Consider the following 27,217-nt stretch of genomic DNA (forward strand, 5'->3'; position numbering starts at 1 on the left):
ATAATTAATTGCATCCCGAAAAAATTCCGTACCACTATATCTTACATGGAATGAACTACTGAATGCGCATGCACCAAAGGCAAAATAAATTATTTTATATTATTTTTGTGTTAATTAGACTATTATATACACGATTATTGTTCAAATGATGAATATAATTTATGCTCTGTCGGCGGTGGAGCATCTTTAATTAATCTTTGTAATTGAATGTACTTTGATCCAAAATAAGGTATCATTGTTTTCTATGGTTTTATCATGATTTCATAAAAAAGTAATTATAAAATTCTAACTTTACACTAAATATGATAAACCGTGACAGCATTTGGTTTCTGTAACTTATTTCATACTAGTTTTCATAGCGTCGGAACGCGAAACTCTCCTCTCACTGAGGACAGTTGATCACATAGCACGGCGCCACCTGGACAGGAACGATAATTCACAATCATCGACAATTGTGGACTTTCTAAAAGAGGTTATTTTAATGTTGGTGTTTTCTGAAACGCCCTGTATATGAACTTTATACTCATTTATGCATGAGTAACCCTGTTTTGAACATCCCGTGGCTTTAATCCACGATACCTATTATATCTTTTAATATCTGAAAAGTAGTAGGGATAAATGAAAGGTTGTACAACAGAAGAAACCCCAATCTAATTAAAAGGATATCATGATTTCACGTCGGTCAGGTAAACCTTCTCCCTGTTGCATCAGAGAGAAGGTTTACCGGACCGACGTGAAATCAAGATATCATTTTAATCAAATTGGACCAAAACTGGGAAAAAACTTGGTGATGTCGTTGAAACTGTAGGGAGTATTTTAATTTAATAGCAGAGCAATGTGAAAGGAGTTTCGAAGTATACGTAGATTAATCTAAATAATGTTTTCGTTTTGGTTTTGCAAATGTAAATTACTCTTGCTGGCGGAGGCGTAAAGTCAATTGAATTAGAGTTGCTGGAAACAGCAGGCTTCTTTTATGAATTGAAATAAAAATTAAATTCTTTTCAGAAACTAAGACAACCTCAGGCTAATACCTGTAATTTTATTTGAATTATGTTTTGGAAATATTTTAATTATAAAAATATGACAATGTTACCAAAAGACAACCTTATGCTAATGCTTTTATTCAAATTATATTTTTAAATAGTTTTAAAGATGCGCGATTGCCGACAGTGCATAAACGATACTCACCATTTAACAATAATTGTTATTCAATCGTGTGTATATATATATATATAATAGACACAATATAAAACAATATAAATATAAAATAATTCATTTTGATTTTGGTTTATGCGCAATTAGTACTCCATTTCATATAGGGTATAGTGCCATGAGTTTTTTTCGGGACGCAATGAATTATTTCTAATATTTTTATCTTGAAGTAAAATAAGAAGCTCAAACTTTTCAATGTTGGTAATGGTGTAAAGTAAGTAACTTTTGTAACTGAAGAAAAATCCTTATTCGTCTGTTCCTGTTTTGGTAGAGAAAATATTTGACAGCGGTGTCAATTGGTGGTCCATAAATGTCTCATTTCGGTACAATATCTTTTTTCAAAGTAGAATTCGTCATGACAGACATATCGACTTTTATCACAATATGTTTATGGTAAAATTGTCGTTATTTATAGAGAGAAAAAAACCACAATTTACTTACAACAAAACGTCGACAGATAGCCATGTTGTCACACCAGTCTGCGTTTGTTAAAACTTGTAAAATACGTTTTCAACTTACAGTTTAAGTCCGCGTATACGACGGAGTATTACATGCAAATGTCATTCACGGCCTGCTGTCTCATGCATGCGCAAACGTCAGGCTGAAGGTAGTCAGTGTTTACTGCCGTACGTGCTTCCCCAACTGTAAGTGTAATTGAATTGAAATAAAGTTTAACGAACCGTCACGTAAATGTTTATTGGTGCGCGAAAAGATAGGAAATGGAGTAGGAAGAGAGGGAGGAGTCTGCTATACCTATATATCTATTAATTTGGAAGACGACTCCTAAATCCTAATAGGTCCTACATTGTATCTTGGCATCATCTAGCAGTAACTAGCCCAACCCATCAAGAGCAGGGGAAAGGAAGGAACTTAACCTATTGGTATATAGATTATATAATTTTGAAGCCCTTCTAATTATCTTTGTAAAATATCTATAGTACATGATCTTGCGCACCCAATTTTCATAGCTGATGAATAATTCGTTAAATATTTATTTATCGTTATATCATGGTGACAGCAAGAAACAGACATTTGTTTTTCAGTACCTTCCAAAAATAAATGGTATTTTTTCAGTTCAACTTAAATAAACGAAAAACATTGACCTTACCCAATGATGAAACAGGAAGTAAACACGGCACATGATCTTGCGCAGAACACTACAATCCAACTTAATCATATTATGATATTCAATTATCTAGATGGCCATTCAAATTTCTATGAAGAACAAAATAATTGAAATTTAAATCAGTTTGCAATTGTTTAAAATGTCAAATAAAAACCATTTGGCGATTTTATCTTAGACTAAAAACTGAGATTGTATTAGAATTTACATTGCCATTCTATAATTTTCATATCTGAAAAAAAGTTTGTTTCGTTATTAAATTTAGCTGAAAGTGCAAGAGTGCAAGATAATGTGCCGCGTAAGATCATGTACATTTCCTGTATATCTTGTGCCTATGTATATATCAAGGACGTAAATGAGAAGGATAAGTGACACTGGGTTTTGGGGGAGTACAAGGCAGGAGCTTTTGTGTTTGTGCACTGACCGTGACGTTGGGCGACGGCTGATTTTCCTTTGATATCCGCCGGCACAGCCTTTGATGTAGCTTGCGGGTGCGAGGGTTACCGTCTTTCTTTCTGAAGCGGGCCGTCATTTCATGAGCTGTCGTATTTTTTTAACGAAAATTTAAGATATATCCTCTTAATCTTCTGTCCTTAAATCAAGTTATAAACGTTGTGAAATATAATAAATTTTACATTGGTGTTTCGTTTGACTCGATAAGATAAGTATTTGTTGAGAAAAATGGTTTTTATTCCCGGATCATGGGCGTCTCGCGTGGTGTTTAGTAATGTAAAGAGACAGTCACGAATCCTTCTCACTTATAAATCCTTGGTATATATATATATATATATGAGTGTACTGTAGCCGTGTTATTTATAGATTCCAGTACTGTCGCCAAATCCACAGGTAAATTGGCACTAGATGCTATACGCCCGAGCCTCTCGTCCAGCTGAACGAAACTGTAAAGTACATATGGGGTAACCAAATTTTGTGATGATATAAATCATGTTGTTTTACCAAACTGTATTGTTAAAACTTCAAGTAAAATAAATCAATACCCTCAGCAGTATAAAGGTAATACAGAGGTTAAACCATGGTTTACTGCTGAATGTTAAAATAGATATAATGAGTATATAGGTGCATTAGATGAACCATTTCCTGAAGAGGAGGTACATTTTGCAATCCATAATCTGAAGAGATAAAAGTTGCAGTGAAGATCTATTTTTAGACGAATTATTCTAAGATTGTGAAGACATTTTAATACCTTGTATATCAAAACACTTTAGTAGAATATTCGAATCCGGGTTCTTTCCAGAAGTGTGGTCATATGGCCCCATTGACCCATTACATTAAAAAGGTGATATATGTAATGCAAATAGTTATAGAGGTATAACTTTAGTCATTTGTATGGGAAAGCTTTTACCGCAGTGTTAAACAGAAGGCTGATTAAGTGGGATAAGGAAAATTCTGTTATAATTTGGTTTTAAAACTGGTCACTCAACAGTATACGCAATATTCGTCCTTCAGTCACTAATTAATAGAACTCTTAATAAAAAGAAGCGTTTGTAACGTTGTTTCATTGATTTTAAAACATGACTGTGATGTGATCTATTGTTATAGCTTGAGGTATAGTCGGTGCAAAGTCTACTATTATCACCTACTACTGTGGAGTACTTATATTTTGCTGTGGAATAGTTTGTGAACTATTCCACAGGAAAAGGAAACTATTCTGTTCCAAAGATGAAGGTAAATGAAGGGGAATGGTGAATATAGCCTAGCATGTATTTAGAAATACATCCTCATTTATAAAAACCACGGAGATTAACTCAAATACTTGTTAACATTGTCGTAATGTATTTTCATAATACCGATATATGCAATTTCCATCACTTCTTTCCGTTGTATTCAGTGTATTCATAATGCTTCATAATGCTTTCATAGGCAAATTTTTGTTTTCGTCAGTTGGTTGATTCATATAGCGATGAAACACACATAATGTAAATATTGAGAACTGACTTTTGCGTTGTTTTTTTCACTTTTTAAAAATAGCTATATATTATAATTGTAATATTGAAAGTATCTGCCCTCGGGATCACAAAACGGTCCTTGGTTTATACAGCATTTTGTAACCCTTGGTTACAACTTCACTATCATTCCTATCAATATATGAAAGACGTATACACCATAGTAATGAATACAAATTATGTTCTTGTGTTTATTTTCCATAATTGTTTAATCTAAAAGTACTTTTTGTTTCCATTTACAGTTTCCCAGGACTATGAATGATTTTGGGTCCACGTCAAAAGACCAAATTGCATTAGGACCTACTTGCACAGAGCATTCCGTTTGTCCATGATATACATGCAGTCCAGTATTAAGTATAACGACAGTGATAGTAACCACTGGAATACTGAGGATGCATAAAACATAAAGTTATGTAGAATAAATGATTAGTGAAGTATTTAAAATAATAACTCAACGAATCAGTACAAGTTTATTCATAATATTCTGGTTTATTCTTGTTCTCCAGATACAGAGTCGAAATGAAGTGTTCACAGACGGACGACAGACGATGAACACCATGGTATGGCATAAGCTCAGCTTGGTCCTTTGGACCAGATGAGTTAATAAAACCATTCCTTTCGAAATGTTACTTACAATACCACGGTCATTACACTTAGATAACATACATTGTATAAACACTTAAGGTGTAAAGAATGGTGACCATTTTGTTCCATCACAGTTACTACTCTATGTTTCACTTCGTCAGTGCTGACGGAGTGACCGTCAATGCTGACGGATTAAAATGAATTGAAGTGACTATAATGACGTTTTCATCACAGACACACAAGAACTTATCTATAAGGACATTATAATAATGAAAATACACTTAGCCTTATCATTTTATATTTAAATAAGGCTGCCTAATGTTATGTAACCCATACGTCTCTTTGATAACGTTTTTCAAACTCGAGTTTCTTCAGATAGTCTGTCGCGACATTTTCACTCGATTGGGAACATGATTGTAGAATATCCGTCAAGGTTTGATGAACATCTTTAGCCATATATCTAGCATCTCCACATACATATATATGTCCGCTTTCCTGTGTAAAAACAACGTTTATAATAAATGCATTCGTTCATCATAAAAGTATAGAAGAAGACGAGATCTCAGAAAGATCTTGGTATCCACCAAAGAATGATCTCTATCTGATGGGATCTTTCCTCTTCTTTTCATATATAGAATACATTCTATTATAGAAAACATCACATTAAGTTTGCTCACATTCAGGTCCTTAGAAAAAACAGTCAATTAATTAGCAAATTTAATACTGTCTCTTTTTGCCATAATATTATTCGATTTGTTTTTGAAATATGTAGATATGCAGAACTCATGACCAAGAAGATCCTAGGGCCCACATGGATCCCACAGTAACATGGATTGTTAGCAGATGGATGGAAGGACGGACGAACGATGGACCATGGATAAAAGGCGTTTTGAATTGCTCATTATCTGAAGATGGTGGAATGATAAAACAACAACAACAAAACCAAACAAAACAGAAGTAACCAAGAAGTTCAACCAAACCCTATATGAAAATGATATAGCATATTTTACGTAAGACAATAAATTGTGATCGAATTTTTTTTTGAATTTCACGTTTTCAATATATAAACATTATCAAGTAATAATATCCTACATTTATAAGGAGCTGCCGGATCAGAGATCTATCTTCCTGAAGGAGGTCCTGAACATAGACTTTCCTAGCTTGGTCCCGAGAAAACGCTACTCGTAGACAAAGCATGCCTTCCCTGCTATATTGCTCTGAAAGTATATAATGATTCAGATGTATTTAGCGGTTATGTTAAGTGATAACCACATTTCGCGTTTTTATATCTAAGTGCGTTTTCGCAGAGATTTTACATCGCGATCAAGACTTCTGAAGTTCCAGTACCTGTATTTTAAACAATTTTGCGGCGAATAATTTTCGCGTTCTTATCTACAGAGAAAAATAAGGTAATCGCATTTCAGCACTTTTTGCGCGAGTACATCTGCACCAAAATACCATTGTGTTAATTTAATTTCTGTATATTGTTTATGTAGCCATTATATTGGTTGCTGTAAAATATTTATTTTCCACTCAAACATTTGCCTATAAAGGTTTACATCATCATTTATTATTATATGATAAATTTAAAAAAAACCAGTAGGATTAACATCCTACCTAACTCGTCTTTGTACAGATAATCGTTCATCTTGTGCCTGCAGCCATAATATAAATACATTTTTCCGCCGTCAGAACTCAGCCCTGCAATAACAAATGTTAATCATTAGATATGGTGACTGGTCCTTTGTCAGCTAATTTGGTATTTGACACACCTCCATGTGTAAAATGTAAATAGGAAACATTTTACAAACAAAATGTATTTTTGCGCAAAAAAACTAAAATGACAACAAAAAAACGTAGAATACACAAAACTGTAGAGAGCTATCAAATTGTCACTGTATGGTGATTAAAAGAAAAGTTAATAAGGTGCAAATCGTCTGGGAAATGAGGGTATTTATAAATCGTATGTTTGTAATTAACAAAATCCTACCCTTAAATGACTGCGAATAAGATAGTTTTGTGATAGTTGGTATATCATTTATATTTAAGGATTAACTTGAATAGATTTTTTATGTTATGGAGATATAACACAAAAATCTGAGTGTACTCTAAATAAACCGCGAAGCGGTTTATGATGAGAGTACACTCAGATTTTTGTGTTATATCTCCATAACATAAAAAATCTATTCAAATTAATCCTTATAATTCAAATTACTAAAGATGATCTCTTCAATACTCAAAATTCATTCTGGGACTCTTTTGTCTATGAAATCATTACGCCGTCATCTCAGCCAATCAGAAGCAACGTCACAATCGGCGACGCCATTTTTTCCTTTATGGGCTGATAAAGTAAATTTTTAAGCCAATGAAAATGCTCGTAACAAGCAAAATTGAATTATTTGCTATTAACTTAATCCTCATGGAGTAATTTACCTCTTTCCTGTATAAAGGCCCTAAAAGGAGCTATTCCTGTGCCTGGTCCAATCAAAATCACAGGCGTGGCTGGGTTGCTAGGGAGACGAAAGTCCTGGTTACGGCTTATAAACACCGGGCATGACTGGCCAAGCGTGACGCGATCTTTAAGGTAGGTAGTGGTAACGCCCTGACGACTTAATGACAACATTTCATACCGTATGACTGCCACACATACACAAACACTAGTTGGATCCTGGACAGAAATACGAATAGTAATTATTTGTAATATTTTCATATATATACTGTAAATCAGTTTTTTGTAGTCTAGCGTCTTAATTTTGCGTTTTTATGTACGACAATTAGCGGGATTAAATTTCCTGCTTCGCTGCTTCACTGGTAAAATACTTTATAGTTGTATTGGAAGTTAATATATTTGTGGTGCTTTATTATACCGTCTGGCGCAACGATAGTCAACTAATGCTCGGTAATTAGGACGAAGGCGGGAAACACAATATGACCCGCGTTATGAATATTAATATTTAATTTCCATTATTTCAACTGCGCAGAGGATGATGACAGGTCTAGCTTTAACAGTAAGCTAAAAACTTTTGCGACTCTACAAAATATCAATCTCGTTTTGCATTCCAATTTTTGAAAATTAAAAACCGTTTCGGAAAGGTAGTGGGCCTTTAAGGTTTTGTCCTTTGCTGTTTGTTTTACAGTTAATTAGCAGACTATACGTACCTTTAACGGAGAAGACGATATGGAATAATATCTTGGTTGGAGTGGTTTCAGACAAGACAGAAGTTGCCGTGGTAACAATGTCCCAGACGTGAACTCCTCAAGGACATCGCGTACCTCTCGTGCGGATATGTATTGTTGTAATGGACGATTGGACTTTCCAGTCTGAAAAGTCGACATTAGGAATTAAAATCATGTTATAGTGTCGTGGGTTATCGATAATTCGGACACGTGCGTTACAAGTTCAAAGTATCCTGATTGCGAATTTTCCGGACTACCAAATTTCAGTGACGTAGTCATTAATAAAATCCGCTCCTGCAAATTTTGTCCGGATTGTGAGTTTTTCGGATTATAAACGTCCGGATAATCAAGGGTTCACTGTAAATCATAATTACAGCCGATGTGTCAAGGGACAAGCAGACGCAGTGAGACTTCGAATTATTCATGGAAATAAATTCATGGGTTGTTCGTTCGTAGTGTTATATAGTAACAACCGTGTAAAACGTTTGATACAGCGAGAAAATTGATTCATTGAAGTTCGAATCACTACGGTGGCTGATTTGTGCAATTTCGCCTTTTCGTCTTTTCGCACCGAAAAGACGAGAATTAAGAAACCTTAAATTTCGTCTTTTCGTCTTTTTTCGCGGCGAAAAAACGAAAAAGACGAAAAGTCAAACACGAAAAGACGAAAGTGATACACGCTAATTAGCGACTTTGATTCTCGTCTTTTCGCCATCAAAAATCTCGTCTTTTCGTCTTTTCGCCCCCAAACCTTAATTTTCGTCTTTTCGTCTTTCGCCCCAAAAGACGAAAATAAACAAACCTTAATTTTCGTCTTTTCGCTCCGAAAAGACGAAGTTTAACAAACCTTAATTTTCGTCTTTTCGTCTTCCGGTCCGGTGTGGAAGTCATTTTGAAACCTTTTTATCTTATATTGACTTAATTGTTCAATATGGAAGCATCAAAGTAGTTTATGATAACAATCAATGTATTAAATTGATAGTATTACAAGGTTCTTCATCAATAACTAAGACTAGAAGTTTTAAAACGGAAATCAACATGTATGTTTACAGCAGTTACGTAGATTTCTCACACGTGGCATGTGCCTCGTGCCACTAACAGATTCATCATTCCGCAAATCTTTTAGCTTGATCGATACATTTTTTTTCAGATTAATTAATATCTTATTTTTTGTGTTCTAATCGCCCTATTTAGTATGCTTATCAAAACATTGCCGTGTATATGTTAGGCACATAATGAACTTAAGGTGCTAAACATAGCACTTACAGGAGTTGCCTCCCCTACATAACTTGAAAAAAAAGTTGTCGACGGGTAATAATTGAAGGCGTTTGAACCACGGATCAACTTGTTATCATAATAATTTAAAGACAATTCGTGAAGACTTTGAGTTAAAGGGAAGGACTTGCACCAAGAAATTACTCAAATACAGTTAATTATAACAGTCAATCAGTAGGTACAATGTACTGTGTATTATTTGAAAAGACATTTTGACTACATACATGACATGGTCTTTATCATGATTGTACATTAGAAATAACATTATAACCTCCGTCGTATATGAAAGATGACAAAGTATATCTGTAATTTTTAATTTTTCGGGGCGAAAAGGCGAAAAGACGAAAATTAAGGTTGGTTAATTTTCGTCTTTTCGATGAGATTTTTGAAGGCGAAAAGACGAAAATTAAAGGCGCTAATTAGCGTGCCTCACTTTCGTCTCTTCGTGTTTGATTTTTCGCCGCGAAAAGACGAAAATTATATTTGTTAATGTTCGTCTTTTCGGGGCGAAAAGACGAAAAGACGAAATGGCATAAATCAGCCACCGTAACTCACAGATGTTTGACTGTAACAGTTCCAGCCCTTCAATTAGATAATTCAAAGAATCTTTTGATACGAAAGGTAACTGTAAACATATTTATTTTTGACATTTTTAAATTCGATTTTGAACAGGTCAGTGTAGCGATGAATCACCGTAATAATTGCTACAGTACTCAACAGATGAGTTGGCACTAAATCGCTTTGCGAGCGACGAGTTACACTTGAGCGAATTCGCCCGCGTACACTAACGACATACAGAGAATGTCATTTACGCAATCATACTTTAACGTAAAAGGTCTGTCGAAAAAAGCGATAAAATATATTTACCAATAAAATATGTATATAAATAATGTCATATGGGAAGAACACAATTATTTTTGCTTAAACAGACTGTATAACTTTGATGTCGGTGGTTATGTTTCAATATCAGTCATAACACAACAAACCACAGGTGGTTATGGAATAATTTGCAGTATCATTATCAGTCATGACACAACAAACCACACGTGTTATTGAATAATGTGCAGTATCAGCATCCGCCATGACACAACAATACCACCTACCCCTTCCTGCAGTAACCATGACAAACGCTCTCTCTGATCAGTGCTTACAACCGTCCCCATTAAGGACTGTAGGAGGTCTGGCTTCACCGATTTTATATCATAGTATTTTTCCAGCAGGGTCCGTAAATTAGCTGTTCCTGGGGAATACAAATGACAACGTAAAAGGTAAAATTCCATAAACTAATTTGTGACCTATTCCGTTTTTACATCTCATATAGTAAGCTCCCTTTCGAATAGGTACTGATTATTTTGTGAGCGCAATTCACGTCTTTTTCTCCAAAAAGTATAACGTTACGCTCGCAAACACATGACATCACAACCAATACCTACCCTTAAGGGTATATAACTCTGCAATATGTAAATACAGATTATGTTGTTACAAACTCTGAGCGATTAACACTTCACTTACAGAAATGAAACTACTACAAAGTAATACAGTGTGCATAGAACTACTGGAGCCATCTAGGGTCTATGTGCAGTTCAACAAACAATTTGACGAAATTCTTACTCAAACAGATTTACATAACTGAATGCAAATTTTCATAGATCAGTTTACAGTTTGGAAGAAAATGTAAACGATTTCCGAAGAGCTAGGGTATGTCGCGCCATCCACAACTTTTAATGCACAAAACTAATGCTCTTTTTACAACGAAAAGTGTACCACACACAATGACTTGACATCGTATACATACATGTAGTATAATTTGTATAATTCATGTACAGTGTTGAATTTTGCTAAAAAGGTACATGCAGTATTGAACCAACAAATTGGGCTAATTTAGATCCACGCTAATGAATTTCGCATTTGCACAAATATTTGCGCTAAATAAGTACATTTATAGCATTCAATATAGAGGGAAGGACAATCAGCACTTTCAAATAATCAATACACATGGAAGAAAATATCGAGGATAAATCATCGATAAGTTTACCAAACTTTTTTTATTGATGTCAAAGGAATGAGTTATTAAGAGATTTTATTTCAAAAAGTTACCACGCCAAAACACAATTATAAATATCTAACACGACACACCATAAGGTCACGTGATCAATTTTAACGATTTAATGCTTTGAAGATTAGGGAATATATATATACCGCTATGTGGCTGGTACGCCCAATGTGGCACAGAAAACATCTCCGAGTCGGACCAGTTCAGGGTATTCAACACAGCTGTCACATGATCAGGGTTATTTTCCGGGTATATCCCCAGAGCATCACCTGAAAGTATTTAATTTCATGGGTACAATTGGAACTTTTCCGATGTAAAACATGTACGACCGTTACATTCGAGGAATCTAATGTTCGCAGAATTGGGCGAGGTGTTCCGATTGCCGAGGAGATTCTAGTGCAAAGGTACCAATCAAAGTCATAAAATGGCTGTAATTTGGATCGAAAGTCCATCATTCTATATCATCTCGCCGATAAGTGTGTCATTTTAAAGATTTTTTGTTGAACAGTGTTGTGAAAAAACCGAGTTCACGGAACCCAGAAAAACCATACTGAAGCTAGGTTTCATCTTATTTCGCTCGATAACCATTTTTTGGATATAGCAAGTTACTGGTTTTCCGCGACTTGTCTTTTTCCCCAGGCGGAGTCGAGTGAAATAGACAAGTAAGAGGGACACCAGAAACTTGCTGTATCACTCAACCATATTTTTTTAACTGTTTTAATATACCGATACATACAAAAGCTATGATAAAACTAAAAATATATTTCTCTCGTATGCTATATTCTTGTCGCGTACGACCATAGACATTAGAGATTGAGAAAATTTTAGATTGTAATAGATCTACATAATCTTAGCTTCAAACATTCAAATTATTCCGAGATGAAAATTGTGATTCCATGTCCGCTTTGATTTGCTTCCAATCAAACCAATTTATAATTTGATTCCGCTATAATTTCTCAATATTTCAACATTTTATACCATTAGGCATACTACTTAATTTATATAAATTCAGGGACGTTTATGAGATTCCGATCGATATTAACGTCGCTGGTAGACGTTAGATGGCGTGATCGAAAACTAACTTCGCCCAATTGCTACGTCGCCTAGCAACTGATCATGACGGCATGATCGGAAACAAGTCCGGTCCACCTCGAATCTAATTGGTTTAACGGAAATAGCCGAGTCTGGGTGTGTGGTAGCCTCCAGGGGTGTGTTAGTTCGACAGAATAACACACAGCTGAGCGAGGGTTTTGGGAAAATAGTAGGGAGCTGGTCAATTTAACCACGTAACTTTTATATAGCGTAAATAAAGTAGAGGTATATTAATATCCTTTATCATACAAAATCTTAACTGAAAACTACACAGATAATGAATGTATTTAGATTTACTTTTCAGGGATGATTTTGGAGAAGGCTATTTGGCCATCGGTCACTAAAAAATGAAAATGTTTACATTTCTTTGTTAATGGCCCTTGAAAATGACCAATCTATTTTAAAGCCAAAATAGTCCCCGCTGATCAGTCCAGAGCAGCTATCTACTCACCTGAGGTCCAGGAGAGCTCACTACCTGTGATATCAAACTCACAATGGATGACCTCTTTGTCATCCAGGGATCGTGGGGGAGCTGTCATCAGGTTCTTTACCTACACAACAATGTTCTCAATAATAAAGAGTAAAAGTTATCGTATATTTAGAACTTAATAAATAAATACTAAACCAAATTATAACTAATCTATCTAATAACATAAATGCCGAATATAACGGTCATATTGTAAGTCTGTCGGGGTCATGTTAACCCTACACAGTTTTACAGGACAGGTATATGTGTATGCCCTACATTGTATAGTGGATACATATCAAATTAGATGTGTAATCATATATAAAACGGTCATTGCTTACTCTAAATTAAATTTCAGAACACATCATCTTGATACTACATTTCGCCAGTTACTCTTAAAGGGACAATTCAGCGAGGCTAATTCGTTACGTAACCATGAAGCAAAATATAACATATATGTATTGTTTAACATTCCTTATGAAACATATGACAAGAAATAGTGACAAATTCCACAACATTGTTAAGTATTTTGATTAATACCATTGAAATTCCACATCGTTGATCAATAAGATTAAGCAGGTACAACATGTACGCTGTACCCTTACCTGAGTCAAAGTGACGCACGTTAAACGAATGCAATACATAACCACTGATGAGTTGATGAAATTATTTTTAGACAAGAACATGCATCTAATAATATTAACACAACTGTAAAAGCGTTTTTAGTAGTTCTTGACAAAAAATTCTTTACTACACAGGCAAGGGTCAGGGTTCAGCATACAAGGCTATGTGTAATATGACGATTGAACATTTCACATACATTTGCCTAAAGTGGGCTTTTCTGACATATCACAGTTAAACCAACTATTCTAATTTCCATTAGAACTGGTTTGTTTCCGAAATAAGTGCAAGTTTTAATGTACTCTTAGACCGAATTGTCCCTTTAAAGGATTTCAAATTAGTTGTAATTTGGTAGTATATTATTTATTCATCAAATTCTAACTATGTGATCATTTACAGCACAAATATAAATATTCCTTCAGTTCTATGCATCCACAAAATGTTAGAAGAATCACGAAAATTCAAATAATACGGAAGAACATCAGGACTCTTAATAATATCAGGGCATTGTAATTTCTAATTGTCTTCCTCACTAAAAAGGAACTTGGTTAAGGGTCTGACTATTTCTATCTTAAAATAAATAATTGTTATAAATACATTCAGTTATACAGATGAAGGCAGTTATATAAATCAACAATTAGACCAGATGACAGACTAGGTTTATATAATAAGATTCTTTCACATGTGAATATGAAGGAAATGGCCATTCTACCCGAGGCTCACAAAATGTTGTAAAAGCCAACTTCCGAGGGTTTTACAACATGTTTTGATTCCGAGAGTAGAGTATCCTTATCCTTCATATTCACGTATGAAAGAGTATTTTTCACTCATACCTTGATATTTTATTGCAATTTTACAACTATGATATCGCGCCATTTTGAAATCAGTTCGAAAAACACGCGACTGCAAGTCGTTTCTCCATACATGAAAATTAATGATATTTCCAACGCAAATCCAGATGTTTGCATCTTTTATTGTAAAACCAGCTAGTCTGAAAACCATGTATTGAAATTTTAGCGAGAAATTAGGCACCGATATATTTGGATAAATTCTATTTCCATTTCACATGATTCTTGTGCATAATGGAAAAGTTATCAAATTATAGCATGTAAATAATAAGAATCCCAAAGAAAAACATATATGTTGATTATTATTAGGAGAGAACCTAACTTCAGCTCAATGCATGTACATTGTTAAAATTCCATTGGTGAACTAGAATGCTGACGGTAAGCACTTAAATATACCAATACTTATTTTGAACTTGTGATGATGAAGCTATTTTTATTTGCATTCTAAAATGTTTCAAACGTTAAGATCTTCGGTAAATTATGAGCAAAAATATGAAACTTCCATTTCACAACACTGGCCAAGAATTATCGGTTGAATGCACAATACTGCGGTCATCGTCTGACACTTCGAAATTAAAACACACACCCTTCAACTAAATACATCATAATATCCCCCAGGGTATTCCTTACCTCGCAGTTTCAATAAGTTTAACAGTGTGAAATACTCATTTCTATCATAGTTGCTCCCTTGACTAGTTTAAACTCGAGGACGCAGTGAGAGTCATGCGTGACAAGTCAAGCGGTTTTCCCACCGTGATTATATTAATCTATTCCTCGCTAAATAGGTCCGAATATGTATTTATTTCGATGACTGTGTCACCTTTAAGAGAACTTCTATGTCGTTTTGAATGATAATGACACGTATAGTTTCGGTGGACTGAACACAAACTGAGGCTATAGAGGTCCCCATGGTAATCAGATCAGATACAGCTGAATTTAGAGTAACTCTGGTCGTTTTACGAGTGCGTCCATTTTAAGTTCGTTCTTTATTACTTTAACCACCTGGCTTATCATTTTAAATATATATACAAACATGGCATACAGGTGTGAAACATTAAACAAACTCTCGCACGTCTACATAAAGTGTAGAGGGAATCGCTATTAACTATTATTTATTTAATTAAATTAATACTTTAATTCATGATCTAATTATAAAAAAATATTGTTTCTCCGTGGTCCTGATATCTGCGTAAATAAGAAGAAATACAGGAAGCATTTGGATCTTAACGGTATCTTATTTGCATTGTCCGCCGATATGGCTGTTGACTACATATTCAAATTTACAATTTTTTGGAAATAAAATGATTGATATTATTAATACAACAAATTTTCCTTAGTGCGAAACATTTGTTGCATACTCAATACCTAACCCATATAAAACCTTCCAAGGTCAGTAAGAAGTTTTGCCCTAGCTGACCATTTGTGGTATCATAGGGGTCAGTAACAATTAATTACTTGATCTACATTTGTAGATTGTAAAGGGTCAGTGATTGACTATCGGGGATATATTATTAGTAATATAGTTAGTCAATGACCCCCTATAAAGGCATAGAGGGTCAGTAAGATTTATAGGGGGTGAGGACATAGACTATATGACGAATTAATCGCATCGAGGACTATTGATTTGTTTCATTATTTCTTTGTTTCCTATTTGTTTTGTCAAAAATCTGAAATCAAATATTTTCGACATTCCTAGTGCACAGTAATATGACATCAGAGTGGCTGTATATTCAAAGCATCACAAACAAAAGTGAAACAAATATCCATCCAACATTTAAAGCGCAATGTCCTTGATCATCAACAAGTAATAAATAGTTTTTACGGTAATGATATCGTATATTTAGTTAAAGAGAATGTGTTCAAATTTTGAAGAGAGGGCGAGAGCCGACATATTGCACCATAATGAAATTCACTGACCCCCTATAAAGTGTTAGGGAATCACCACGTGACGGCTCTCCACCAATCATTTTGGGACTTTTTGTCCCAGGTGCGATACAACAAATTATTTTCAGATACATAAAACTAAAATAAAATTTTATGATTATTGCATCACGCCAAAGCAACCGGCAATACATCAAAACCCCTTCCAAAGTCTAAAATCATAAAGATTAGAGTAACTTATTTTCGCGGCAGCCTTATTTCGCGTACGACGATTTAATTCCGCGATCGAGACTACTTTTATTTTACTTAACCTGTACATTTGAAACATTTTCATGTCACGAATATACCACAGTCTCCACAATCACCACCCCACGCTACGCACACGCTACACAACGCATTCATAACATGCATAGGGATCGTCCTTACATGACCCTGGATGTTGATAGGATGTTAATTAATCAAACAATCAAACAAAAATTGAAATTTCACTGCAATAAATTATCGGGATTTCTCAAAGCCCGTGAAAAACGCGAAATGTAATCGCACGCTAAAAATGCGTTGTTTTAAAGTAGGTTCGAAAACAGAGCCTAAAGTTTGCGCGATATGGAACCTGAGATACCGTATACGCCGTAATTAGCGCCCCTCCCCCTTTAAGCGCCCATCCCATTATCTGGAGAAGAGTTGTATAAAGGCCCCGTTCTTATGAAATTAACAATGTATTAAAACATGTGATGCATCTAACTTCATCACTGTATTCCATATTACATGAAATTGCAAATTGTTACATTGGAACCACGAAATACTAATGCGTCTCACAGGATAAAAGGCATATGCATGTTTACTGTAAAAAATATGTGTACCATTAGTACAGAAAGATTTAAAATATGTCTGACTTTTTACGTCCACAACTGACATTTTGGTGCATAATAAGCGAGCGCCCCCCCCCCCCCACCCCTTGTTACAAATGTCAGTACCTAGAGCGCTAATTACGGCGAATACGTACCGTAGTACGTATAGTGTAGTGAAACCTGCTTGCTATAAGTCAATTAGAGTTATCGGCCATGTACAGTACTGTATATGTATAACGCTGTTTGTGGAACACTTGCACGCGAGCGTTCAGTATTGAGTTAGTAGTGTTTGAGTTGAATCCGGTCAGGATTTATGTCCGACACAGCAGTACCCACCTTCAAAGTAGCCATGAACGGTCGGTGTCTGTCATAACCGTCATCTGCCCCATCCGCTACAATATGTAAATAATCCATATCAACACGAAGATCACAGGATTGTATGTAACTTATGATATCGTCCATCCAACTATCGATAATGGTCCAGTCCTCCATATCAATGTCCCTCGACTCTATCACTGACTTCCCACAGAGCTGTAACAGTCTTACGACAATAATTATTACTTTAGCATTATAACAAATATAAATTTGCATGTGCAACAGATACTAGGCAAGAATTATTAACCATTTATAATTCATTGGTTGACAATTCGTGTCAAGTTCCTGCGATATGCAATATAAAGAGTTCTGTACTTCTATGACTTTATAGGAAGTTCATCTATTTATATAGAAATGTATTGATAATCAGAGACTCTAAAACTGGAACATGAAATACTGCGGCATAAAATGCATTATGGTAAAAACAAATCCTTGCTTCAGGTTTTCAAAAATTTCTGAACTTTAAAAAGGACTTTAACTTTGATACGATACGACTATATCAACATCAGCAATCAAAAGCAAAGATTTTGTGATGAATTTTTATGGTGTTTTTATATACATGTGATTTCATATTTCACCTGTCTCTCTCTTTTCTTTTAATTCTTTAAAAGTCATGATTTGAAGAGAATAATATAAACAAACCTATGTAAGCGCAGTCAAATTTTAGCACAAATGCGAAAAATTATAAATAATGATTTAGCGCGAATATAAATCAGAGCAATTCGGTAGATCTATAACAGAAATACAAAAATGTATTCTTTCCCAAAATTAAACGCTGTACATACAAAGCGCTAAAATAAAACGACCACCAAAATTAATCTACCGCTAAAATAAAGCTACTGCTAAAATAACAAGAGATCCCAGAGGGATCTTGGCGCCCATCAAAGAATGATCTATGTCTGACAATGGAAAGAGGGATCTTTTCCCTGCTTTTCAAACTTTTTCAAACATACTACATACATACGAAATTTAAGACATATCGCTTCATTACTTTCTGAGAAACAGCGGTGAAATCCAAGATAGCGGCCGGTTGGTCATCTTGTTGCCCGATCAGTCCCAAAGGTATTATGCTCAACTAGGGCCCAAGGGGAACCTACACATGGAATTTGAGAGATATCCCTTCAGTAATTTCTGACAAATAGCGATAACTATAAAAATCCAAGATGGCGGCCGATCAGTCATCTTGTTGACTAATCAATTACCAATTTATGCAAATTGCAAAACTAGGGACCTAAGGGAACCTACATATGAAATTTGAGACAGATCCCTTCAGTACTTTCTGAGAAATAGCGGTAACAAACTCTAACTATCAAAATCAAAGATGGCTGCCAGGTGTCCATCTTGTTCACTGAATAAGCACAACCAGGGCCCCAGGGGAACTTACATATGAAATTTGAGAAATATCCCTTGAGTACTTTCTGAGAAATAGCGGTAACAAATTTTAACTATCAAAATCCAAGGTGGCCACCTGTCAGCCATTTTGTTGACCGATCAGTCCCAAAATGCAATATGCACAACTAGGGCCCCAGGGGAACCTACATATGGAATTTAAGAAATATCCCTTGAGTACTTTCTGAGAAATAGCGGTAACAAATTATAACTATCAAAATCCAAGATGGCCGCCTGTCGGCCATTTTGTTGACCGATCAGTCCCAAAATGCAATATGCACAACTAGGGCCCCAGGGGAACCTACATATGGAATTTAAGAAAGATCCCTTCAGCACTTTATTAGTAATAGCGGTAACAAACTTTAACTATCAAAATCCAAGATGGCCGCCAGTCGGCCACCTTTTTGACTAATCAGTTACCAATTTATGCAAAATGCAAAACTATGGCCCTAGGGGAACTTGCATATGGAATTTAAGAAAGATCCCTTCAGTACTTTCTGAGAATTAGCGGTAACAAACTTTAACTATCAAAATCCAAGATGGCCGCCAGTCGGCCATTTTGTTGACCTATCGGTCCCAAAATGCAATATGCATAACTAGTGTACCATGGGATCTTACATATGAAATTTGAGAAAGATCCCTTCATTACTTTCTGAGAAATAGCGGTAACAAACTTTAACTATCAAAATCCAAGATGGCCGCCTGTCGGCCATTTTGTTGACCGATTGGTCCCAAAATGCACAACTAGGGCCCCAGGGGAACCTTCGTGTAAAATTTGAAAAAGATCCCTTCAGTACTTTCTGAGAAATAGCGGTAACAAGAATTGTTAACGGACGGACGGACGGACGGAAGGACGGACGGACGACGGACCATGGACGGACCATGGACGAAAGGCGATTTGAATAGCCCACCATCTGTAAAACTACCGCTAAAATAACACTACCGATAAAATAAAACTACTGCTAAAATAACACAACCGCTAAAATAAAACTAACGCTAAAATTACATCCGCTAAAATAACACCGGCTAAATAACACTACCGCTAAAAAACACAACCACTAAAATAAAACTACCGCTAAATAACACTACCGCTAAATAACATTACCGCTTAAATGAAACAACCGCTAAATAGCAATACCGCTAAAATGAAACTACCGGTAAAAAACACTACCGCTAAAATGAAACAACCGCTAAATAACACTACCGCAAAATAAAACTAATGCTAAAATAACAAAACCGCTAAATAACATTACCGCTAAAATGAAACTACCGCTAAATAACACTACCGTTAAATAACATTACCGCTAAAATGAAACTACCGCTAAATAACACTACCGCAAAATAAAACTACTGCTAAAATAACACTACTGCTAAAATAAAACTACCGCTAAAATCAAACTACTGCAAAAAAACCTACCGCTAATATAAAACTACCACAAAAATAAGTATGTTCACAGCATAAAGTTGACAGCTGGTGTTTACCTTGCCTTCACATCACGCCCTGTCTTACAGAAATGTGGATAGTTAGAGTCACCAAGAGCCAGAACAGAAAATCTGAGGTTGGACAACTTTTCATCACGTGACATCAGGTTGTCATAGAAACCACGTGCGTCAGTAGGAGGGACGCCTGAAATAAAGTGACTTTTTATTGTAGTAAGCTCTGGTATGGTTTCATTTTGTTTAATGTTGTATTAACACCCAAGGCAATTTAAGTACGACCTGTGTGATTTTTGGAGGCTGCGGTATACTGCTGCTGTATGCTACATGTATGTAGAGTGTAATAAATACATCAGTCCACATCTAACCTTTGCCAATGAAATAAAAAATCTAGTATGTTAATATATCAGTGAAAATGACTAAGTCAGTCTTGAGCTAAATTTTCTACCTATATTTGTCAAAGTTAACCCTCAGGCCACAGAGGACCAATAAACAATTTGTACATGTACTCTCTTAAATCCAATCCTTTACGACTGCTACTAGACAAAGATGAGAAGAGATGATTCGCATTGTTCAACCAAATTGCATGTACTCTTTTAGTCCTTCGTATATGACCCAATATCGGGACGCTTCTTATAAAATATAATCATATTTATATTTCATGGGAAATGCTTTTTATAGCGAAGAGAAAAATTGGCCATATTTTTCCGAACCTTTTTAACGTCGGCTACAATATTTGTGCAATATACAATCTGATTAAAATTAGACTTGTGATTCTGCTCCACTATGATACTGTACGTTACATTTGAGTATAACGTAGAGTATCGTAGTGGAGCGGAATTATTACAAGTCTGATTTTAATTAGATTGGGCAATATCTAATACTCTAGCTTACTGTGCAATTGTAATACACAACATGAATTGTAAAATTGCTTAGTTTTAGAGAATTTGCATATATATTATCATTTAAAAAATAACCTTTTTAAGACTCCTTGGAGGATTATTGTCTCAATGTGTAGTTTTAAATCTAGGTCAACTATGAATGCTTACTTTGTAAAAAATTCCAATAGGCAGATACAAAAAAACCAATTGTCATTGAACGTAATTAAGTGTGAATGCTATGCGCCCGTCACCGTGATCTAATTTCATTTCTTCAATTACATATTTGGATGGATGTTCTTAGAAAGTCGAGAATGGGAGCAGGTAATCTAAATATTTTCTCCAACGTCAGAAGCTCTTTTCAAAATAAACTCTTGTGTTCTATATGAGTACCGAGCACTATAGATCACCATCCATTCTCTTTGATCCAATTACCAAAGTACACATATACAAAAACGAGAGCAAGTTAGGAGTCGTTATTATGTAATTAACCTACACATTGAAGATGGAAAGGATCGAGAGTAAATCAAGTTCTTCCTGCTGGCATCTGTGGTAGTCAGGTTTTAGTCGGAACTGATTCCAAAAAGAAAGATGGTCAAGATTATCCAACAATCAAAGCAAGAATTCATTCGAAGCTTGTGATTCAATAGTGCTGGAATTCTACAATTGGTTTTTGTCAAATGCCTTCTGTTATATGTATGACACTAAATACATGTAGTTATGAGATAAGGGAGATAACTCCTACAGCTTTATTACCAATACATCCTATAAAGGTCATATCATTAATCTAGGTTATATAACTTTCTAGAATATTATCATGTATAAACAAATATGTTTGTAAACATGTTGATTATAAGTAGAGATCTAGAATGATCTATTTCCAGAAAGTTCTGTGTGTTTATTTGTTTACTGTTTTTAGTTAAATATTTATAGAAGTAGAAGGTTCTCCAATATTCTTGAATTAGGGTTTAGCTATATATACTCCAACTGTCCAAAGCTAATCAGAACTGTAATGAGAACTGTAATGAGACCTGTAATGAGACATATCAAGAATTGTACAGTGCCATATTAGATTCTATTGGGAGAGCTATTGTGACTTTATCTGTGGATTATTACAACACTTTGTGTGGATTTATTCATACTGCCTGGAACTTTACAAATCATCTGTGGATATTCATTTTCCTCGTGGATTTGTGATTATTGTTAATTTGAAACCTGGAAGGATCAAAGATTATACCAGGGTATTCGCATACAGATAAGTAACACTTTAAATCATTGTATTACTCTTGCACCACCACCATTTACTTTAGATATTGTAAACCATCTCTGTATAATATTGTATATATAATTAAATTGTGTTTTGAATTTAGCTGCTGGTTTCTCATTTCTGTTATTCTGGGTCATAACACTTCAAGAAATAGAGGAGAACTGCATGGGTGTGGTCTCTTCAAGAATTAAGTCATCACATGGATGGCCACTGTTGTTTTACTTTTATTGTAACAACATGTTGTGGAAATGATGATAGCGTTGCGAGGTGTCCCTTGACATGCTTCCGTTACGATGACATAAAAAGGGTCTCATGCGAATAGTGTTCTCCCTTATGGATTTTTTCCTGCTGGTCCCAAGGACCGGCTGATCCTAATAGCTACTAGTACTGACTGAAACTTACAAAGTTATAATTCACCCTTGTAGTTTATATAATTACTAGCACAGTGATAGGTTTACTAACAATGGACTCAATATCTGCATATCCGGGTTTGTATTGTAGGCTCTCAACAAAGTTGACTGAAAACCTCATGATGGAATAGTGGCCTCACCTTCGGCTTGGGCACTAATCCATCCCTGGAGAATACTATGAGGCAATATTGCCCTCTCACCCAGGCCATAATAGATAAATGTTTGATATTCTATTTATGATGATATAACCCTTGCTACTGAAGACCAGAGGTATTGGTAGAATACATGAAATTCTAACCGGGTTATTAGATGAAAACAGACAGACATGTACTATACCATTCTTGATACTCCAGGTGTTACTATCACTGTCTATATATCCACACTAGAACGAATGTACTTATGTTACCGACTATGCTTCTGGCCAGGTACAAAATGGTCCCTATGTGTACTAGAGCAGCACTGCTGCAGTCAATCACTTTTCTGTACTTTTTATTGGTTTCCAATCATTTCCTGCTTAGAGATGCACATTTCTATCATTTTTGCATAAAACTAATTTAACCATCAATAATATCTATCTTACCGCTCACAAGATGTCAATTTCACAATCTGTAGAATTGTTGTACCTTTCTAATTTGAAAAGACTGCCATATGTACGTAACACAAATAATATCTGTAATACATGTATCTGACTTTGACTAAAATCTTTCATGTATATGATAAAATAAACTTATTCAATAACATGCATACAAATGTGTAAATAGCCTTAGTGAATAAAAGAATTACTTTGCTCCGCTAGCAGTAATGGGCACCATGCAAATCCACATGTAGCACCAGTATCTGTCTGTAAAAGTCTTTCGAGCTACAATATTGCAGCTACATGTATATCCATCCCTCCATTATGTCACAGCAAAACCGAAGGCAGTTTAGAAATAGAAAAAAACTGACTTATTGATGGTAGAGTATTGTACATACCATCCCCACTTGTTGAAATGACAACAAAGCATAGCTGTTCCCTGGACAGGTCCACAAATTTATGATGTTTCATGTTGACAAGTCGAGGCTGTATTTGACTATCATCATCAGGCTGGACAAGGGCAACAACTCTGTTTATCCAATGAAAATAAGAAAATCAGGATTTTCTAAATACATGTATCAATTAATTAAAATTTTGTATCATAAAGCTGTGCATAAATATTGACTTAACTGTAGAAAAATGAAATTTTGAAATTGATAGACAAAAACCAAGATTAAGTGCGATCCTAAAAATGCTAAAATAAGATATTGATTCTTATTATTAACTATGAATAAGCCTGCAATACGGTAAGTTTACCTATGAAATAGTTTGGTGGCCACTTCCTCACTGAAGCCATATTCTGTTCCATATAAAATCAAGATTTGTTTCCCTTCTGTATCATATGTCCACAAAGGATAACTTTCTCCCAAGTTCACATTCTTTTCTTTCTTACTTGATGTATCTGAAAACAAAACAATTTCATAGCAGTATATATTCTCTAAATTTATAGTATGTATACCTAGAAAAGCCAGAATATCAAATAACGAAGTCTTTATGATAAAAATGTCTGGCAGACTTCAAATAAACTACATATATCGACAGTAATGTATTTAAAATAACCATACATTCATAGACATATTTGGTATTTACCTTCAGAAGTGGCTTTCATTAAATTATTAAAAATCTTTTAACATACAGTTGTGTGCATATTAGGCTTTTGTCTAATATATATTATTTAAAAAAGACTTATGATATAGGAAGGTTTAGCGGACTAAATTGATCTAATAAGCGCCCAGGGTGCTTAATATTAAAAAATAATAAGAAGATGCAAATTATTGCACAAAATAAGCCTTAAATCACCAAAATAGAGAAACAAATGGTTTTCATATTTTCAATCTAAATTTTGTTCAAGATAGGAAAAAATAATTAATTTTCTCTTTGTTTCTGGCTTTATGATTGGCCTATTAATTTTTTTTCATTCCACGATGAGAAAAAAATATCCGAGAATGGCGCGGAAACTGACGTTATCGTGACGTCACAATAGAAACATTGACGTTGCTTATTGATTTGGAAAAAAATGGAATCGTACATGTAAACGTATTTCATTTTATAAAGTAGCATGGAAAATTAATTATAAGCGTTAAAGTCACTATTTTTTAAATTTCATCGGGGTGTGAAATAAATTGTTTGCAAACTTTTGTGAGTATTCACACAGTTTGCAAACAAAATTTCTTTCATAGTGACTTCAATGCTTAAAACTTCAAAAAGGGGAAGGGACACTTTCAGGCATGGGGGCACCTACTGGGTCGAATACGGTATATGTTAATTGGAACCTCTGGTTATGCTTACCTTTGTATCAATGACATTGATGTCATTGTTTTTTGTTTAATTGAAGAATGTGCATGGTATGATACAAGTTGTATCTCAAATAAAGGAACTCTTTCCCATTTTATAGTGTTATCTCACTGGAACATCTCACCAAAGACATCGATCAGTACACTCCAACTGATCACATACCGGTAGTTATATGATCAAAATGTAAGCCTTCCTTGAACTAACCTTCCTGTATGAGGAATGCATCTATACTGTTGTCCTCAAATTCACTGCCAGAGCTTGACAGTAGTACATAGAAAACATATCCAATAATCCCCAGCACTGATGTCAGGACCCATGTCCATATTCCATCTGGTAACCATGGCAACATTGTCCACAAGCAGCTGTTTTGGCATCATTATGCTGTGTTAAAAAAAAAGGAAAAAAAAATATTTGAAAGTTTAATTCAGAGGAAAATGTGTATTCTTCATGACTGTTAACAATAATAATATCAAAAGCTTTTCTTGATTCATGAGTATGAAAATTATGGCACTTAAAATTTTAACGTTAATATTTTATTTATGCTGGATTTTTATAAGAATACCAGTATGCAAAAAAATTTGAAACAAATGGCATCCAGTGCAATAAAATTACATACATATCCTTTAGATTTTTATAACCAAAAATACTAATTCTAATTCCAAAGTTCATATAAGCAATTCATTTGATTGGTTTCTAATATTTGTTTTGTTAATTTGTCCACAATACCTCATTAAAGAGCATTTCATTCTTCATAAAATGATAAACTTCTTAAAATTTCAATCTGAGACGTACAATTTGTTTACATATTCTTCCCTGCTGCTTTTAGTATTTCTAACTACCATCATTCGCATTGTTGTTTAATCATCAAAACTTGATTAAAAGATTTTCCACAGACAGACATACATATGTGTATTGCATTGGTAAATATATAGAATGATATAGCTATGTTACTTGTCCTTGATTAAGTATTTAACATAAATGTTAAAACTAATGTATGCAGATAATGTACGTGACAGGGAGAGACTAATATTTAATGTGTTCGTCATCAAATCTGTGACTCCGAACTTACTGGTTAGTGACTATATATTATAAGTTAAACCGAAATAGCAGGCAACCAATTTTACTTTTTACATGTACAATTTATTAAAAGTAAACTCTCTTAGCACATGATCAATATTTTCAATCAATATCTAAATTTTAATGTAAATTAAGGAGCAGGTTTATGTGGTTCATTAATTCATTAATCAGGTCTCAGCTAATGGTGCATGCTTCTTTGGCTCAATCGGTAGAGCCATACATTTTCACGACAGAGACATGTGTTTGATTTCTGGTCCAGTCACTCAACAGGAATGTGCATTTTTCCATGATAATTTTTCTACATGTATAATGTACACAAGCAATCAAACAAGTGCTTCAAATGAAGCACTTTTTAATTTTCTTTTACGTTAAAAATAATGCTATACAAAAGAATGTACATTTAATGTTTTGTTGTATTTTTATCTTCAAGAACATGTGATAAAAATCTTATTCTACGAAATACATAAATATATGTATATTTTTCGTATATCTATGAAGATGATTTTGGTAGATCAGAGATTCAATACATATACATGTAAATTGCAATCTCTAGCATCAATGCACATGGATAATGAGGGTGTAACATGTACACGTGCACTGGACATGATCATCATGCAATATGTACGGGGTGTAGGCTAACGTTACGTACAAGTTCAGAGTCCGTTGCCACTAGTACTGTGTCATTCATGATACGGTGATTACATGGAATTTATGATGTTTATGTTTATAAATATAAAAAAAAATCAGCAAAATTGAATATAGTTTTCAATATAATAAAAATTAATATCTCAGAAACTTCCTATTGATGGACCGTAACACTCACCGACTAATCTTACTGTAGATTTCTACTTTCATTTTGACAAATCGGAGT

The 27,217-nt window shown here is 34.6% G+C and overlaps 1 protein-coding gene across 1 annotated transcript; it reads right to left on the reverse strand.

Annotated features, from left to right (window-relative positions):
* Positions 1-4,762: 4,762 nt before the first annotated feature.
* On the reverse strand, positions 4,763-27,216 carry LOC138309756 (NADPH oxidoreductase A-like). The gene is made up of 14 exons (XM_069250968.1): positions 27,170-27,216; positions 25,474-25,650; positions 24,232-24,376; positions 23,874-24,004; positions 20,392-20,536; positions 17,482-17,686; positions 12,933-13,032; positions 11,536-11,658; positions 10,440-10,576; positions 8,044-8,205; positions 7,318-7,552; positions 6,502-6,585; positions 5,977-6,101; positions 4,763-5,379 (listed from the first exon to the last, which is right to left on the reverse strand). Exons 2-14 carry the CDS (start codon positions 25,616-25,618, stop codon positions 5,206-5,208), a joined length of 1,911 nt encoding a protein of 636 aa, XP_069107069.1. The 5' UTR covers positions 25,619-25,650; positions 27,170-27,216; the 3' UTR covers positions 4,763-5,205.
* Position 27,217: the final 1 nt, after the last annotated feature.

The sequence above is a fragment of the Argopecten irradians genome, chromosome 15, assembly GCF_041381155.1.
Source record: "Argopecten irradians isolate NY chromosome 15, Ai_NY, whole genome shotgun sequence".
Lineage (NCBI taxonomy): Eukaryota > Metazoa > Mollusca > Bivalvia > Pectinida > Pectinidae > Argopecten > Argopecten irradians.